At 39.5% G+C, this 18,402-nt stretch overlaps 3 protein-coding genes across 8 annotated transcripts in view; all 3 read right to left on the bottom strand.

Moving 5' to 3' along the window:
* Nucleotides 1-18,402, bottom strand: part of hoxc11a (homeobox C11a) — a 93,872-nt gene that overhangs the window by 16,355 nt on the left and 59,115 nt on the right. For 2 of the 5 annotated variants that reach the window (XR_006825908.1, XR_006825907.1), the window contains one exon: nt 13,467-14,968. The exons of 2 other annotated variants lie outside the window; for them this stretch is intronic. The gene's annotated coding sequence lies outside the window, so the exon portion shown is untranslated. Of the gene's footprint in view, nt 1-13,466; nt 14,969-18,402 lie in introns of those variants that run through there. One more of the 5 variants, XR_006825904.1, reaches the window with a different exon arrangement.
* On the bottom strand, nt 5,940-9,883 carry hoxc12a (homeobox C12a). The gene is made up of 2 exons (XM_046055536.1): nt 9,295-9,883; nt 5,940-8,110 (listed from the first exon to the last, which is right to left on the bottom strand). Exons 1-2 carry the CDS (start codon nt 9,881-9,883, stop codon nt 7,872-7,874), a joined length of 828 nt encoding a protein of 275 aa, XP_045911492.1. The 3' UTR covers nt 5,940-7,871.
* Nucleotides 16,913-18,402, bottom strand: part of hoxc13a (homeobox C13a) — a 4,591-nt gene continuing 3,101 nt past the window's right edge. Inside the window, exons 2-3 of one of the 2 annotated variants that reach the window (XM_046055535.1) lie at nt 17,938-18,155; nt 16,913-17,574 (exon numbers count right to left, since the gene is read on the bottom strand). In XM_046055535.1, coding sequence (XP_045911491.1) covers nt 17,554-17,574; nt 17,938-18,155 — 239 coding nt within the window. In that variant the 3' untranslated portion in view covers nt 16,913-17,553. Of the gene's footprint in view, nt 18,156-18,402 lie in introns of both variants that reach the window. The other variant, XM_046055534.1, reaches the window with a different exon arrangement.

Genomic DNA, 18,402 nt, shown 5'->3' on the forward strand with positions numbered 1-18,402 from the left:
TATGTATATACCCAAATGTTCTGTTGAGTGCTCCAAATAGAAAGTTTGCAATACTTCGTTTAAACATCACTCTCGGAGCACTAGCTTTACGACTGTGTCTGTGGAATTTAAGTTATGTATTGCAACCTAGCGCCATAATTAAAATGGTTAACCTATCTGTCCTCTTGTTAAGAAGAACTCTCTGTTCAAAAATGGCGCTCCTAAATATTGCAGAGCGTTTTGGCTCTGTGTCGATAAATCCTGTGCCAAATGATACAACACACACCACGCACACAAACACAGAGGCGCACACACACGATGGGAGCAGTTCACCAAGACACTGCAGCACAGTTAGCTGAAGTCAAGGCTAAATGTGGGAAGCCTGTGTAATCATATTACTGTCCCCTCATGGCCTAGATAAGTTTAATTGGATGTAAGTCGGGCAGTTAAACTTGGCTGTATGAGCTGCGAACAGTTTCAAGCAACACTAAAGAGCCTTTTTTTTTTCTTTTTTTTTTTTTACTGAGGTCTCAGTGAATGCACCTAGCGTGAAGCGTTTGTGTCGGCAACAATAGCTTACAAGATAAGGATGTCTGTTGCTGTTACATTTAGAGCAATCTCCAGAGTGTATTTCTCTTTCAGCCACTAGGACATAAAGCTTTCACAACAATGTGTTAACTTTTTTTATTAGAAGTATTAAATGATTTCACATCTCACGAAAACCGCCCAATAGTGACTGCTGGCTCCAGCTCCTGTGTGTTATTTAGATGTGCTGGAGAGAAAAAAACAACAACCTGGAAGTCCTTAGAGTAGAGGAACAGTAAACACTCAAGTGTATCTATCTGTGAACAAATTCTAGATAAGCTAAAAGTAAGCTTGTGTTTGATTTTTTGCTAGAGGGGCTCTTAGCTTCACGGTTAATACAATTCTACAAACATCAAAATAAAGAGCATTTTATGTGCAAAGAGTACCGGAGGCTATGGTCTGTCACATGCCTGTATATTTAAAAAGATATTTTTAGGCGCGGCCTGAATAAGGCCGATATTAACTGCATAGTTAATCTTCTAAAATATCCAGATCGCCTTTTAAAATCAGCGGGGATAATATGCATAGTGTTTGAAAACAATTCAAGGTTGACTTACTGTTCTAAATATTTGGCCAGGTTTCGTAAATTACACACAAGACGGCACATAATTACGCATGACGTGGGAACCATTACGCAATGGTTTGTTTTGGAATTTGTTGACCTACAGGTGATACACTTAGTTTGGCGACAATGACAAAATGATAACACAAATCTGAGTATGATTATGTTTTGACACAACCTGCTTATTTTATTAAGTAACTACATGCAAATATTTTGTCAGACAAGCGTTTCACCTGAGGGCATTTACTTTCATTATTTGGTCGAATCTTGTCGGAAACAATGTTAGGCCAAGTGGATGCAAGGGGACAGTCAGATGACAAATGGAATCCTCGTTCAGTAGCAAAAAACTGCACATTTATTTGTCATTGTAACTTCAATTAGTGTGAATTCAGCATGCATTTATAACAGTTATTTTAAGCACTGGCTGTTTCTTTTCGCACCGAGGGGTCAAAATGCATTTTTTAGTTTGCGGTGGCCTTGCGCAGGAGTGGTTCAGTATGTGGACCCAAAATAGAAGCTCTGAGCTTTACGCTACAGATTCAGATACCGTTGAAATGCCTGCTCAAACACTTAGTACTAATGTTTGCTTTGCCGTCTGAGTTGTACATTTTCGAGCTCCTCTTCAGAGCCAGACCTTTAAACACACACAGAAACCGCACAGACAAATATTGATACGATATTTAGGAACGTTAATTCCAGGCTACACTGCATGTGTACTGAACCGATACTGGACAAACTTGAACAGGTGACACAGACTTTTTCCATCTTGTATAAAATTGTAAGCGCTTTAAGCAGGCACCGGCAGTTGTGCAGCCCCATGCTGCATACTTGACCTTCAGTGAGTGCGTTAAGGCCCCAAGCGTCGCCCTGGAAAGAAGAGTCTACCTACAAAATACTAAACATTTAAGAAGAATGCCCTATATGTATTAGGAAACGAAAAGAGAAAAATCAATCTATTTATTTAAAACACTGAAAAACAGACTAAATAAGAGTCTGTTAAATATTACTGAGCAAAATATCACTTCAGGCGCTGACAGATGCCGTACACATTCTTCACATTATAATGTTGTCATGCCATTTTAAAAATACAAAATTAAAAATGGCAAAGATGCTACTAACCAAGAAAAGAAAATGAAAACGATTGGCTACTGATTCGTATTCGCAACGTCCACCAATTTTGAAATTCTAAGACGTTTTTCCTTTCTTTACCTTCAGAGACAACTGGTCTAAGATCAGATCTAAGAGGAATCCGGATCCTTCAAATCTAGAAATGAAACCTTCACACCCCGTGTTAAGGGTTGTTGGACGTGTGAAACTATTGAAAAACAAATTGATAGGATAGTACATTTCAGAAAAAAAATAGAGCTCATAAAGAACTCATTTCAAATTATGTCAAAATCAATATTTAGTAGTTCTGAAAGGAGCGAAACGATATCTATGTTTTATGTTAAGCATTCTAGCTATCCTCTCTTTCTCTATCACATTAACACTCTCCTTCAAATCACAAACACATTCACCCTCACACACACACGCACAATCATGCACGTCCACCCACTCTACACTCCCCCACATACACTTCAGTAGGAATAACATTGCTTTCTGTTTCTCCTGCCAGCTTCGTACCATAAACGGCAGAGGGGTGGCGGGGGACGTAGACCACATGCCACACAAGTTCTCTGCGAAGGGCACTGTGAAGCTCACTGACCTTTGGGACGCGGAGACAGGCCACCATAAACAGATTTAGCTAGTCTCAAAGTCAAAAGTGCTCAAGAGCAGTGAAAGACCTATTGTAAAGACAAGCAAAGCCAACTGAGATTTCATCCTGTTTTACAATCCAAATACCTTGAGGTTCTCCGCAATGGTGACAGTTGGTTTTTTTATTCCCTCTTTTATCCTGTACAGAGTGAATTTAACTAAATTAGAATGCAGACAAGGCAAATAAGTGCAAACTAATATAAGCTGTTCTGCAGTGGTATTTTTTTGCTTTTGAGGAGAAGCACGGTGGCAGGTAAAGGTCGCAGTGCAATGTTTAGGGGTTTGTTGGACGCAAAAGCTCTTGTTATCAGCACATGATCTGTCACAAGAAAAAGCACAGTAATGGATAGAAATGGGCCTACATAGGCTATAGAGAAAAGTCACACATGGCACTAACAGATACGTCTGGTTTGAAGTTCAAGTTAAAACTACATATTCAGATATCCGTTTGGCACAGTTTTTTTGGCCTCGTTATTCTGTCCGAATAAACCCACCGTTTCACACAGGAATCCCCCTCCTAGCCTGTAAACACGAACCACTGTTTGCATCATTTGGTAGCAAATACGATTCAATCTGTGCTCAATGTTGCGAATTGTTTTGATGCTATCACCGGTGTTCTCCTAGTCAAAATACATTTGTATTAAGAAATCATGTAAATTGCCGCGGCCTAACACTGTTCAGTTTACACTTTTCTCAGTTCAACTGAACGCTGATCTACTGCAATTCTTTACAAATCATTGATCTCGTGCTTTCTTTTCCAGGCTCCCAGATTGTTTTGCGCATTTTTACAAGCTCAATGCGTATAAAATTAGAAATATGAATAATTGAACCTAATTAAGTTAGTGCAGTTGCTGATGTTCAACATTATTCAACATACACAAAAGGATTTTAACGTTTTTAGACAATATTTGTAACATAACTGACCTTGAAGAGTCTATCAAATAGCTTTTTTAAATGATAGCTGAGGTACTGCAGGACAGTCAGGACCATCAGCATTTTGCATCTATTATTCTCCCCTAACCCATTTAACAAGGCAACACACAAACATAAGACACACGTTTATCGCCTTTCATGGTCAACAGCGCGTTTGATAGGCTAAAAAGATTGGGGTTGTTATGAATGATGTCCTCTGGATGATCAAATTCAATACACGAAATTGAATATCTCCACAGTATTATTTCATAGTCTCGGTTATTATCATATTGCAGCAAATACTTGCTACACTTAGTAGTTATGCTTTGCATCAGCCTGGCGCCACTTCAAAACTAATGCACTGTGTATTCCTTTGATTAAAACAGACATCGGTGCGTAAAAGGGTACATATCAGACTATTACGCCTGCATTTCTATTATACTGAGGAAACAATTCACAGACAGATGCTAGAAGGTCCTCTGCTAACCGTGTTCAAATTGTAGGTGGTCCTTTAAGTGAAATTATTCTACAAACCACTTTTAAATCAGATGCGCAAATGTACATGGAGAACATTTTCCCAAAACATAGAACAAGAGGATGTCATATATTGACATCTAATCTTATTTTGACAAGATGTATGTGTGTATTCACAAACTATTTGAGATTTGTTTATTATTTTTAATATCTGCAAAACTGATGTATTGTGACGAAAGCGTCAGCCGGTCCTTTGCATGGTGGATATTAGCCTACGACTTTTATATTCACTCTATACATGTACCGTGTATACATTACATAACGAAATATTATTCATTGTGTTGATGAATACATAAGAAGTTTATCTGGAGCCTAACTGAGGGACGTGTAAGTTTTTTTGTAAGGTAAAGAGGGAGAAATATCTGTGAGCTGCAGAAGCATGATTACAGTATAGGTACTAGAAGAGTTTGGTACTGCACCAAGGCTTTATTCAGCTCAAAGCCATATATGTCTGTTGTAATGACAGTGTAGGCTATCTTTAATATATCTTAACTGATAAATGTTTAGGCCCATAGTTAATATAGCGAGAGGACTGTGTTAAGTAATGAGCTCACGTCATCTTCCATGTGTGTATCCAGTGTCCTGATCATGGACAGACTAACTCAGGAAGGCCATTCAGTGGGTCGTTGCAGGAGCGGCCGTTCACAGTTCACTGAAAAGGCAACATCTGATCTCAACATTGAGACAGCACAACAGTTTCCAGTGGGCCTACTTCACATAACCGAGACTGGAAGCTGTTGAGGACAAACGCATTAATGCTTGGTTAGTTAGCCGATAGGAAAACACTGCACAGCCCGGCATTGCTTTACACTTCCTTGCCAGTAGGGAGAGCTTTGAGGATTCCAGATATGGGTTTATTATACAACCGGCAATGTCGTTTGTAAAGATGTATCCCATTTGAGAAAGACCTTTCATCTGATCTGTGTGGATGTTTTCATAAAGCGTGTTTTGATATGTAATTATCACGCTTTTAAATCCCCTAATGCAAAGCAGAAGATAGGATGCACAAGGAAAAGCCAGGCTAAGAGGCTTGACTATATTGAACACTGGGGTGTAACCCTATTACTGCTTTACAGAGCTATTGCGTGTTTAGCTGCGCAGTTATAGGCTTGTAGCATACCAGTGACATTGATTAGGTCGAACTTTAAGGGAAACAACAAGGCTTCGGGAAAATATGTGAAATGGGCTTTTTTGAACCTAAAACTAATGTTGTAGTTGTATGGTTGTTGTAGTCTTCCAGACTACTATAGAAATGATGCAAGATGGGATTTAGGATATACATCTGGACGCCATTGTGCATGGAAAGCTATCATAGCTACCTATGGTCTACCTTAGTACCTGAGAAGCCATAATAAAACAAGGCCAACCTGTGTGGGCTCCTATTGATTATAGTTCACAGCATGTGCAATTATGCGCCAACAAAACACTCTCTCAAATGCTTCCAAATGTCCCATTAATGCTTTATTTCACTGCAGCGGACACATGTATTTTTTTAAATGTGTTACAGGTCAAGTCTAATAAAATAATCCCACCAGTCAGCACTCAGAAAACCTGATTTTAAAGCAGAACATTCAGAGAGGCAACCTAATGACAGACTGAGGTAACACCAATAAACGTTTCAATATTCTGTTTATTGAAGACCGTACGCATATACATTCATATCATTATTACTTTTACAAGACAACGTAGCAATCCTTACGAGCGCAAAGAAGGGAATGCAATGAGGGACGAAATAAAAGAACGATAACAAACAACTATTACACTGAAACAGGGTTTCTTTAAATGTCATGAATGTATGTAAATTGTCTTGCATACCATTTCTTATATCCATTCTTGGCAGTATTATATAATAGGCCTACATGTCCAACCCTTACAACCACAAATAGGCTATATGGAATGCAATATTGTACAAGACGATCAATAACATAAAGCACTATTACATAGCGATAAGGGATCCTCAAACAGGATGCAAATAGTAACATATGTAATTTAATTTTATAAAGTTATACACGAGTACAAGGTAAGGAAAGGGACAACATCGAGCACATTGCAAGGAGCAAGTACATTAAGTAGGCCTGATAGGCCCTCTGTCCTCCCACCCTAATAATAATACTATTAATAATAATACTAATAATAAAACATTCTTTGCAGACGTTTGTGTCAAAAATCATTTAGGTGGTGTTTGTTTTTGATTTGTTCAGAAAAAAACATTTGTATTAAAAAGTCACCTACAGAAAAAGTGGCCCGCAGAACATGACTTATAGCTATTTCACATCAATAACATGCTGCAAATACATTTCACTGCTATAGCTTACTCGTTATACATGACAGATGATGCACTGCATTACCCCGGAATTAAGGGAGTACACACGTAGGCCTATGATTAACTTTTCTAAATTCCTAGATATTTATTTTCATTATGAGCACCAAGTTTCAGAAATGCTCTTGTAAGCCTAAAAACCAGCCCTCCTCCGGCCCCCCAGTTGCAACTTCAGGCGGTTCCTTGTTTAACCAAGATGGCCTAAATACTGGTGAATATTTCCATTACAGATCCTCGCGAGTTTATTGTAGAATACACTATTTTTTTACACAATCTGGACGTGGACTTTTAATAGCAGCTCAAACCCGTATTCAAACGGTGATCTCACTCAGTCAAAGAAATGCAACCCATGCAGGATTCTGTGGTTGTTGTTAAGACAAGTTGAAAGGTAATAAAAGTAAGAAAAATACCTTTAGAAACTTGTTAGCACATGAACCAAAGTCATGGCAATTCATTGTTCAATGCGCAGTCATAAAGATAACGATATGGATTACATTGCGGTTTTAGTCCTCCCTCTCCTCATGCAGACTCCCAGACGTCCTGCCCGTGACCGTGAACGTGCCCACAACGCCTGGCGAAAACTATGGAAAGGAGATAACTTGACGTTCCTCTTACCCAACAAATTATGGCTGTGGAAGTATTAAGCAACCGGGAGGAAGATTCTTCTTTATCAGTTCATAACTTCAGAGAAATTATTGCGCAGATGCGGATCCAGCAGGCCAGTCAGCCTTCTCTGCCTTTCTGACTTCACTGTTATTTTTAGGCCTATTATATTTGAGATTTTAGCTAGTGGCCCCGGTCTCTCCCCATTCCCTCTGACTAAAAAAGGAACAAAAGGGATGATGTGTCATCCTAAACTGAGCTATTGCCTTGACGACATATTTCGCGTGGCTTACATGGGCGTAGACTCATCTGTTGACAAATCAGTAAAACCAAGAGATGCATCCTACACAGAAAACACATTCTCACAGCTTTTTGTGCGATTATACCAAACATGAAGGCAGTCTTAGTTACATGTCGAATATAGCTTTGAATGCCAGCTAGTGGCTGGTTTTTGGGCTTGTGTAGCCCGCACCTTTGAGAAAAAAAAAAATCTAAAAATGTTGTTTAATAATTGCCTGCAATGCAAAAGATGGATAGATGAGTGCATGCATTCAAAGGAGACCTAAGGGAGCGTAGAAGGCTTGGCCTTTACTGCCTATCGATTCCCCTTCTGCCGCATCTCTAAAAGTAGGCCAAAGCTTGCTCTCTCAGCATGAGTCTCTTCTTCTTCATCCTGCGGTTCTGGAACCAGATCTTGACTTGTTGGTCGCTGAGATTCAGACGGTCGGAGAGCTCCCTCCGCCGCTGCCTGGTGATGAATTCGTTCATCATGAATTCGCCTTCTAGCTCAGCCAGTTGAAGTTTGGAATACGGTTTACGCTTCTTTCTTGTCCGAGTGTGCATCGGGTACCATGGGGCACCTGGAGGAGAGGAGGGAGGAGGAGGAGGGGGGCATTACAACGGGTTAGTCGCCACAGTTGCAAAATCACGGTCACCTCCAAGGTTATGAAGAGCCTACAGACGCGTCAGTTGTCCAAGGCAAGCTTGGGCAATTGTCCTACTGTAGGATACGGGAATTTAACATCCATTTAAGTTTTACTCTGGAGAGCTATGTCAGAAAGTCCTATTTAGAGGTCAAAATCGATTCTAATGATAAAGCACTCCGTTTTCTAAAATATGTGCAGTAGTGGAAAAGTGGACAGTATTTTCGTCATAGAGATTATTTCTGTGATTTGCAAAATATCCCAAATGTAGGGATTCTGCTTTATATTAGGATTCATAGAATTGACGTCCCTGGAAGCTGCACTTCCTCCACGCGCACACACACACACACACACACACACACACAGCCAAGCTGGATTTGTTTTGGTCTCTGCCTGGACTGCCGGTATCTGATCTCAGACCCAATTTCAGGACCACCAGAGCCTGTCCAATGTTGTGCAATTTTTGATCATAGGTGTTTTATTTTATATTTTTCAACCCCCTCTAGAGACCACCAGTATACAGCGGTTTGTGTCACAGAAGTTTTATTGTTGCAGTTAAAGTAGCATTAACGTGATAATTAAGCCTGCTTGCAAATACCCCTACTTATTTGCGAGTTTCAGAGCATATTAAATGACTCTTGAGTACACAGCGACAGATATTAATTCTGTTTACGAGTCATTAAAAAGAAAATTCACTCTATTCGATGCAGTCAACCAAAGCGCCTCACCTCTTTAAATCACTGCGCTAATTTGCGTCTACAAAGTGCAACAATACACCAACATCAACAAGTGAAGTGCCTGAATCACAGTTTCTCGTTTAAGGTATGGTAAATGCGATGACAGGGCTCATAATTTATTCAAAAGCTGGTTGGCAATATGGTTTGGTGAGGTTATCTGTAACTGTACACAACCACATGGCGCGTGAGGCATTTTAGGGCAACCCCTAGCGGCGTTTGCACACCACGCAAGTCTACCCTGCAGGCTTATCCAGTGTGCAAGTTGTGCATCAAGATAACGAGCTCTAACGACGCTGTAATACCGCACGTGTACACTATGTGCAGCCTTATAAATAATGTCAACGTGCGTTTATATAAAAATTGTGATTTAAAAAAAACACCCACCTCCGCCAGCGGCTATGTTGCTTGCATGGCTTCCCGGTGACACCAGGGTCTGTGTGTCGCTGGATGGAGGCTTGCTGCCCTCGTTGAGCAAAGAGGAGCTGGAGTCGGACTCCATTGACTGACAGGATGGCGGGTCTTGCGTTAGCTGCTCGGTCCCGTAATCATATTTGGAAAAGGCGGTGGTGCTGCCAATTCCACTGTGCATCCCGTGGTCAGATGTTAATGATGATGTGTCTCTCGCCCTATCCTCTCGTTTGAGGCTGCTGCCACCTGAACAGGTCTCCCTGTTCCCGTTTCCGTTGTTATAATAACATTTACCCTCTTCTGGTCTGGTAATTTCACACGACCGATTGAAAGAAGGGTTAATAGACACAGGGCTGCTAAAGTAGGATTGAGAGTATCCATTGCACGGCTCCGAAGGATTCCACGGGAGGGAGCAAACATTGTCCCTTCTCGGGTAGGAGAGAGACGGTAGCCCCGCCAGTTGTCCCCCTGAGGCTCTAAAATTCGGAAAGTAAAATGTGTCTCCAGTGTGGATGTTTACCAAAGGTCCCACAAACCCTGGATTAAGGAGATTATGCTCGCCCATTTCCGCGGGCCCGACCAACAGCTTCTAGTTTATTGCAATCTGACATTTAACATAGTTAAACCTGGAGGGGCGCCTGATTGGTCATCCACAAACCACGTGTCCAGGCTAACTTCAACTACACATGGTACCACCCACTCGGTCCATCTCAGACAAAACAAAACATTAACTTCTGTATTACAGAGGTTTATATGCTTTTTAAAATACTATAAACGTTTTATTAAAAATGTAGAATCTTGTTTTTCTTCACTTGAGCCCTGCAGAGTCCTAAAAAAGGAGCCCAGGCTGCTTCTCCTTTTACACTCGTGGAACTGTCCATGGCCTCGTTTAATATCTTTATAAGCTGGCAAAAGTTTTTAAAATGCTATTTCTTATGAAAACTATTTTTTCTTTAAGGAGAGGGTGCATATGACATCTTGTTTTCTAACAAATTATGGTTGAATTCCATGTCATATAAAGCTGTGATGTCCCAATTTTACAAGCTTGTTTTAAGAAAAGACTGATGCTCATTGCCGCACTCTACTCATATTTACAGTAACGGGGTCAGCAGGTTGAAGCCACTGGCTCTGTAAAAGAGGACGATATTCTACAAGGTTACTTTAAGAGGGTGTATTTCACATAATATTCTCTAGCACACCTCACATGAACAACTTTAACAGATACCTCCAATAAACGTTCGCAGCCAAACTCTGGTGGGATTGTTATACCTCTCACAATTCTTTTATATGAATTTTACAAGATATCAGAGGGCACTTAACTGATTCAACCAGCTGAGAGTCTCTCTACTTTATATCTCGCTAATTAGTTGATTTGTAGATGCAGCTCTGAAGACACTGAACAAATATGGGATATGCCATTCTGTAGTTTTGCCTCTCTTCTGACAAAGAAGGCCACAAAAAGCCTTTCAGAGACTCCACCATAGTGCACGTTTTATGCAGAAAACTTCGCCATGATATGCACAGGATTCAGGCATTCTGCCAACAGCTGGCGCAAGAATTTCTAATGTGGTCTTTGGTCATCAAACTGCTCAACGATCATCCTCAAACATTCTTATGACTGACCTGTGCATTTTGCATTCCTCTGCCGGGTCTACAAACTCCTCGTTAATTGAAAACTAAATATAGGAAGACTTTCCAATCGTTAATATATTAGGCTACTATGTTCGGTCCAGCAACAATTTTGCAAACTCCACTTTCTCTTTATAAATTCATAATTTACTACAACCCTACTCTACCTATAAGGAAAACAAAATCAATTTATGGATCTTAAAAGTTGTCATAACTCAGCAGTAAGGGGCTGCTTATGTCTCAATTATGACAGTTTAAAAAAAAATCTGACTACCTCAAGAACAAAGAGTTTGACTCAACGATCAATGACACGGAATTAGAATACGAAAAAAGGGTCCTAAATATAAAACAAGCAAACACGCAACGTGGCCGTCAATCCACTCAAGTTCATGACGCAGAGTCACGGTGGGTTGAACTTGATAGTGAACTCAAATACTCCATTTAAATGAATAAAAGAAGTAGGCTAGATATTAGAATCAATAAAATAAAATAAACATCTAACAGTCTTTTAAGCCGTGGCAGCTTAAAGTGAGGGCTACCAGCCCAAGTCATAAAAATAATGTGAATATATTCCAGGATGCGCCGATAGCTATTTCGCTGATTTAAAAAGCAACCTATCATCTTCCTTAACATGGCTCCCTAAAAATAAAATAAGTGATGAGAGTCCAAATAATAAAAATAAACACTGATTTCATTCATTAATAACTGATACTATGACGTTAAGTATTGACAAAAAAAGGTGCACGGTTACAGCTGCTTGCACCTGCGTGCTGAATGGCGCTAGTTAGGTGGCGTGTCACAAATTTGCCAATGAAGTGTTATGTGAGAACATTGGCATTCATTTAAACATTGGTTTGGGAACGATTTGCAAGTCAGCCGTTATTTGATAGATGCATCCGTCACTTGTGACCATGTATCCTATCTAACCCAAAGGCACCGGGCCTCGCTCCTGCCTTAAATAGAAAGAAAAATATCCAATGTTTAAACTGGAGAAGCTCTTAGGGATCCGTTGCGGTTTCATTTTGTCCCTTGGACTCATTGCCTCTCCTATCACTGCACATTCTTGCATCTAGTTAGTCAGTCGCGCAATGCAGCACCACATCAATCCAATATAATATCTTGTGCCTCAGTCTTATGAGGAGCACTGGGGGCGTCGTAGTATCACTTCACGGCTTCTCGTGTTATTGTAACAGCTATAGCAAAAGCAAAACAGTGCAGTGTGATGTTTACAACAAAATGGCCCGGATGGTCGTCCAGTGAGTGAGTAACGTGTAGACTTAAGTCGCCACTTTACCTCGGAGAAAGAGGCCATGTGTTGCGCCTCCTTGCCTCGTCTCTCCACGCCTCCGATCCAGGGCTCCCACAAATCCGCATTTCACATTCAAACAACTGCTCGTCTGTTCAGTGCATCTTTAGCTCAGCGATGATGTCATATCTGAGTACGAGCTATAGGGCTTGTGCTCTTATTTAGAAAAAACTAAATTCTGCTATAAAAAAAAAAAGGACTTGGTAAACCGAGCATATAGCACTGTCAAGGTCACTGTCTAGTACACTGTCTGCTCGATATTGAAATTACCCTCCTGGAATCCACTGGTCCTCTCCAGACAGGGCAATAGCCTAAACAAAAGGCTTTTCTTCCCTTTTCTCTCTTTGATTCTCTTCAGACAGGTTGCCACAGTTATAGCCTTGTGCAACCCTTTTAAAGCTTCCTTCAAGTAAAACAAACCACCAAGGGATGCCTAAAGAACCCACAAAAGTGGTAACGTTTTAGTTCAAAGGTTTGGCTGATCGTTTTTATTTGTCTACAACAGAGGATATTTAATGCGTCTTTGCTACATCATCCTTTCTGACTAAACTTAGGAAAATGTATTCCATTAATTAAAAGTGTTTGCTAAGGATAGCTCCTGTAATAATGTAATAGGCCTATTTAAATGTCAGTCTCCATAAAAATATAACACACGTTAATACCTTTATATATTTGCATATATGATTCCTATAGATATATGCAAATTAAACATCGCAAACTAGCATTTATAGTAAAGCCTTTGTGTTATTTTATAGAACATTTGAAGTTCATGGTCACTTTATATAAAGTTATAATACTATAAGCTGCCACAAGATATTTGCTCATATAAGGAAATATTATTTTCAATTTATTAATTTATTAACTTCATTTTGAATTCTTAACTGAACCGTTTCAATGTGTGTGTGTTGTTATTTGTATGTGTGTGTGCGTGCATGTAATATGTGATCAAGAATACCAAATGTAAACTACTCATCCACTAGGTCTTTATTCATGATCAATAAATTATTAACTTTTCAAACCAAAATTGACTCATGTCGTCAGTCAGATAGGTTTCAGTTAATAAATTAAATGCTTAAACACAACGGGACTTTCAAACATTTCTGTCAAATGTGTTATGTGGATATGTTTTACAGCCATATCTGCAAAGGCGTCAAAAAAAAATTAAATAGGTGTAAATAAACAAACTGAACGTCGAAATCCTGGTTCTCTTTGTTGTTTTATTCTGCCCCCACATGCGATTTCCAGATTATCATGACTATTCCAACATTAGACCAATACAATCACAAAACAATCCAGTGTAATGTAAAATGTCATGTAAACAACAAACATTAACCCATAAAAGAGCTGAAAAAGATTAAAACTCGTATGGCTTCAGCTGTAACTCTTGTATTTGCTTCACCATCCACTATAAGCAGGATTTCAACTTTTACAGTTAACTTAAGCATCAAAATGATAAGGACTGTCAACTCGACATTTCATAAATACTGTCAAACGCACATAAAAGCACCAACGTCGAGCTAAATGAGTCATAACAAAGACAAAAACGAAGTGAACTAAAATATCCCTAAATTAGAGTCAGTTGCAGCACTTCCTGATATTTTCCTCTGGTCACCACCAGAGGTTATCAGCCTCCTGCCTCATGTCTCTGGCTGACAGCGGCCTGCAGTTTTGAGCCTCCACACACAACCAAAGCAGTGAAACTTTTTCTAGATTTTACGTTTTCAAGGTAAAATCAGCGGCTGATAAGAGTGCAAAGCGCCAAAAAACATTTAGTTTTGTTTTTTGAAACGATTCTCTCTGGTTTAGTGAGGTTACTCTGGGTCTTCCTTTGTTCGGCATAGTAAATGTTAATCCCGGCCGTGTAGGCTATTTGATTACTATAGGTGACAACTTTAGACAGTAAAAACATAACTTTCAGAAAACCGCATAAATTGTAGTTCCTGGTCAACGGAATATAATTCTAGATTTTCTTCTCCAATTGTAAGATATAAAACGGTTACATATGCGTATATGGTTATTTCTTTGAAATGTTTTATTCCGAAATATATTTTAAATTTAAATTAAACATTCATGTACAATTCAGAAAAACTTGCCCTTTAAAAACAATCATTTGTATTTATCTCCAATACATATGACATCATGTTGTTTGAGATTAACCATGTTATGTGTGCACAGACATTTAATAAAACATACTGCTAGACAACATTGATAAAAATATAATTTCTGTTATAATGTTCTTACATATCAGGAGTTAAAATATAGACTATGCTATTTTTAAAACTGGCCTATTTTTCACTCAACTTCACCACCGCTGCGCGACAATTATTTTCAGGAACATAATTAAAGATAAGAAGCACAAATTCGCCTGTCACTGCATATTATCCATCATATTTCTGCAAGTTGGTTCTCTGTTCAATGTACGGCGTTTGTTGTGAGCTGAAAAGTCATAAAACAAAGTCCACGCAGGCCTACTGCCACAGTAGGAAGAAAACGGCCATACCTTTAATCGTTATATTGTAGGCGACGTCGTATTACCATTTCCTCTCGCTGTGTAGACAGCATGGCTGCTTGCTGCGGATTACTTGTGTTGGTGTGAGACGTCAAAAGTCCTACCTGTCCTTCGTGGTCAATAACACACACACACCTCATGACGAGTGCATGAAACCATTGGTGGTTCCAGAGGCATTGGCCAGAACAACAACTTTTACAGGACTTCTGCAAAACACAAAAGAACAGAGCCCAAATGTTAACGTAAAGCCCTGAGAGATGGTCAGAAATGCAGGTCAGAGGATACCTCTACACTTCCCCTTTTTTATGTATTTATGGCATGTCATTAAGCCCGGCTGTCTAGACAGGGAAATAACACCTTGTTTACCTACAAACAAACCGCCAGCATTGGTGTCCAGCCCCCTATTTATTATTCACAATCTGCTGTGATGTCAAGGTCAAAGTGACTGCATAGTCATGGTCAAGGGTAAATCAGGAGACCCAGAACTTTCCAACAAGGATTGAAAATCCAGGAAGCAGGCAAACAAAAACTTGAAGTCCGACGGCTTGTATTCTAATCAACAACCTCAAAAGATCGGACGATTTGGAAAAAGTGACCAGAGACCAGCCAACGAGTAGCCTATAGAGAATTTTAAACAAACAACAAAACTGGGAAACTATACTGTGGGAAATATATTTTCGGGAACACCTAGCTACACCATTAGACTTACTAGGCTAAAATTTAGGCCTCAGAGGTAAATTATTTGGCTAAAGAAAAGTATTTTCAGTTAGGCTATGTCAAACAACACAATGCGTTAATGTCCATTCAGATTAAAAGATGACATTACTTGAGATAAACTAGTCTTAAATATCCTGAAGCAAACCTCCTTCAACCTTCCTCAATCTCAGACACTCATCTTTAAATTCAATTGTTCCACATATTTTTCTCTTTCCACTTTCGTAACTGTAATCGAAGTAGACTAAATTGCCTACCAGACATTAAGGCCTTTATACTTGATAACACTGACCCCATGTACAGGGGAAAAACTGCGTCCATCCGAAAACAACAAATGTAAAGAGAAAATATTTAATTTGTTAACAAAACTATTGACTTGCTCTGCAACGCAGCATTGCACTGATTTCCCCGCTCAGTGTGAAAACGCACGTGTATCATTACTATTAATACGTGTGTAGATTAATAAAATAAGAAATTCAAGTAGGTGACAGGATCAAATGCATCCTCAAGTTCACTGCAAAACTCACCTGTGCTTTTCACGTGGCGAAACAGAGCGTTACAGCAGGGTCTAAGTAAAATCCAAATACGCGCAGGGCTGGGAAGACTTTATAAGTATGTGTTGTCAACTTATAGGCTACAATTAAGCAAGCACATGCTTGAATTAACACATATTCTCAATGTCTTACAGAAGGTATAATCAGCTAAATATAGTGTGGGCAAACTGCCTTAAACGCACTGGACAGCGACGGGAAAAGGTAAAGTGCTTGTTGAACTTGCAGGGTGCGGGTTATAACGATCTTATTATTAGACCAACAAGAGCCTAATTAATTTGTACCTGTGGAATATGAAAAGGATAAAAAATAACACTCTGTGGTAACCCATTAAATGTTTCTGTGGGAGCCGAGGCATAAATCATTTGCCTTTCGGCCTGTTTGCGATAATTCTGCCAATTGAACTTCTGCCAAGTAACAGGTAACACATCTATGACATTGACTGATAAAAAATAAGGATGAGTTTGGGGGGCAGGGTGAGATAGATTTGAACAAAGATAAGTTTCTCTCACCAGCCGACTGTGTTTCTCTAAACGGATCCATTTGGGGAAAAAAAAAAAAAATCAGATCCTGCAAGTCTAAATATAATATTCCTATCTGGAATAGAAGTTGGATCACATATTATGATTCATTTGGTATTTTTATTAGTATGCAAGTATCCGAAAATGAGCGCTGCTGCGCACTAAACATGCTTAATCACTTCATTTCAAGACTCCAGCATGGCCAATACGTCTTAATCAAACACTACATTATAAAATCTTCATTCGTCCATCCAGTGCTGATAGACTCAACTTGAAAAGGAAAGACGACAGCGGGTAAGCATTTGCTGCTTAAAGTCACGACCAGTGTAACTTGAAACGAAAGGAAATGCTGCAAGTATGATGGCTGATTGACTTGAATATTTAAGCATTTTCATAATCATCATTTATTTATGAAAGACGTTTACCAGTACGTAATTCAACACCACAATACAGTTGACATACTGCACGAAAGTAGAAATTACAGGCTTCATACAAGGCGTGGGATCAGCTGCAATGCTACACGAACAAAGACCAAAAACATAAAATAAACGATTGTGCATTTATGTGTAATACTCACTGACTTTAATGGTTTACAATCATTCCAGTTGCATGACAGAATCCTTCACTGACAAAGGAAAACATACAGGGATGTTGGGATATTCCAGTTTACAATCCGCCATACTAGATAACATGAATTAAATAATAAAGGCATTGCACTATACAGATTAACAACATAGCAGCCTTTGTTTTACCCCAGGCTTAAGAGAACATATCCCACACAGAGGAACATAGCTTTTGAAATTCAGAAGGAATATAAAATAAAAATAAAAAATCATTCTTTCGCTCCAAAGTCGTCTCTGGGAGCTTTTGTCGAAGATGTCTCAAGTTCATCGTGCCATTACCTACGCCACAATTCCTGTCCATGTGGCGATAATCTTTCTAAAATGGCATCAACGAACCGTCTTCTCTGTTCTGATCAGCTCCTTGCAGGTCTGAGAAATGTCATCAGCTCCTTTTGAGATTTGGCTTAAGAAACAAAAAAGAAAAACACGCAATACTTGTCTTTGAAATACAGATATCGTTTTAAATATTATATATTTATATATGTACATTCATATAAAACAAATGTGAAGTGAATTTTCAATATTTTCACAGTTTTTAGAGCATAGTGTCTAACTTGAAAACAGGGGGCGTGGTGGCATGGTCGATGGAGATGATGGAACTTAAATAAAATAAAAAACACTCAGCCAAAATGTTCTTCAGCCACGATTTTCGATGCAAGAGGTAAAATATGTGGCATGGTGTTTTGAAAAGGTATGAGTTGCAGTTTCAAGGAGGTCGCTGATCTTATCAAGTGGTGTGCATGTGATTGGTCTTGGATTTACTGACAAATTTTTTCTCCTTGACTCGCCGGTTTTGAAACCAGATGGTGACTTGACGCTCAGAGAGGTTGGTGGCGGCTGAGATGCGCCTTCTCTTGTCTTTGGTGATGAACTTGCTGGCTGCGTACTCTTTCTCCAGCTCCTTCAGCTGGATCTTGGTGTAAGGGACGCGCTTTTTACGCCCACGACGGTAACTGCTGACCTCAGGCTGCAATGGCACAACATCTGTAAAAAAAAGGAAGAAAAATGCCAGGAAAATGTTACACTATGCGCAAAAACAACGCAATGTTTCACTTCACAAAATCTGCTGAAGAGACTGGGCATTGTTTAGATTTAATTACTTACTTTACCTCACGGAAAATTATTAAGTAGTTTTAAAACAATTTAATTTTCAAGGTCGAACCCCAGCGCTGTCTCTGATTGTGTGTGTGTGTGGGGGGGGGGGGGGGGGGGGGGGGGGGGGGGGGGGGGG

Source organism: Micropterus dolomieu, linkage group LG08 (genome assembly GCF_021292245.1).
Source record: "Micropterus dolomieu isolate WLL.071019.BEF.003 ecotype Adirondacks linkage group LG08, ASM2129224v1, whole genome shotgun sequence".
In the NCBI taxonomy this organism is placed as follows: domain Eukaryota; kingdom Metazoa; phylum Chordata; class Actinopteri; order Centrarchiformes; family Centrarchidae; genus Micropterus; species Micropterus dolomieu.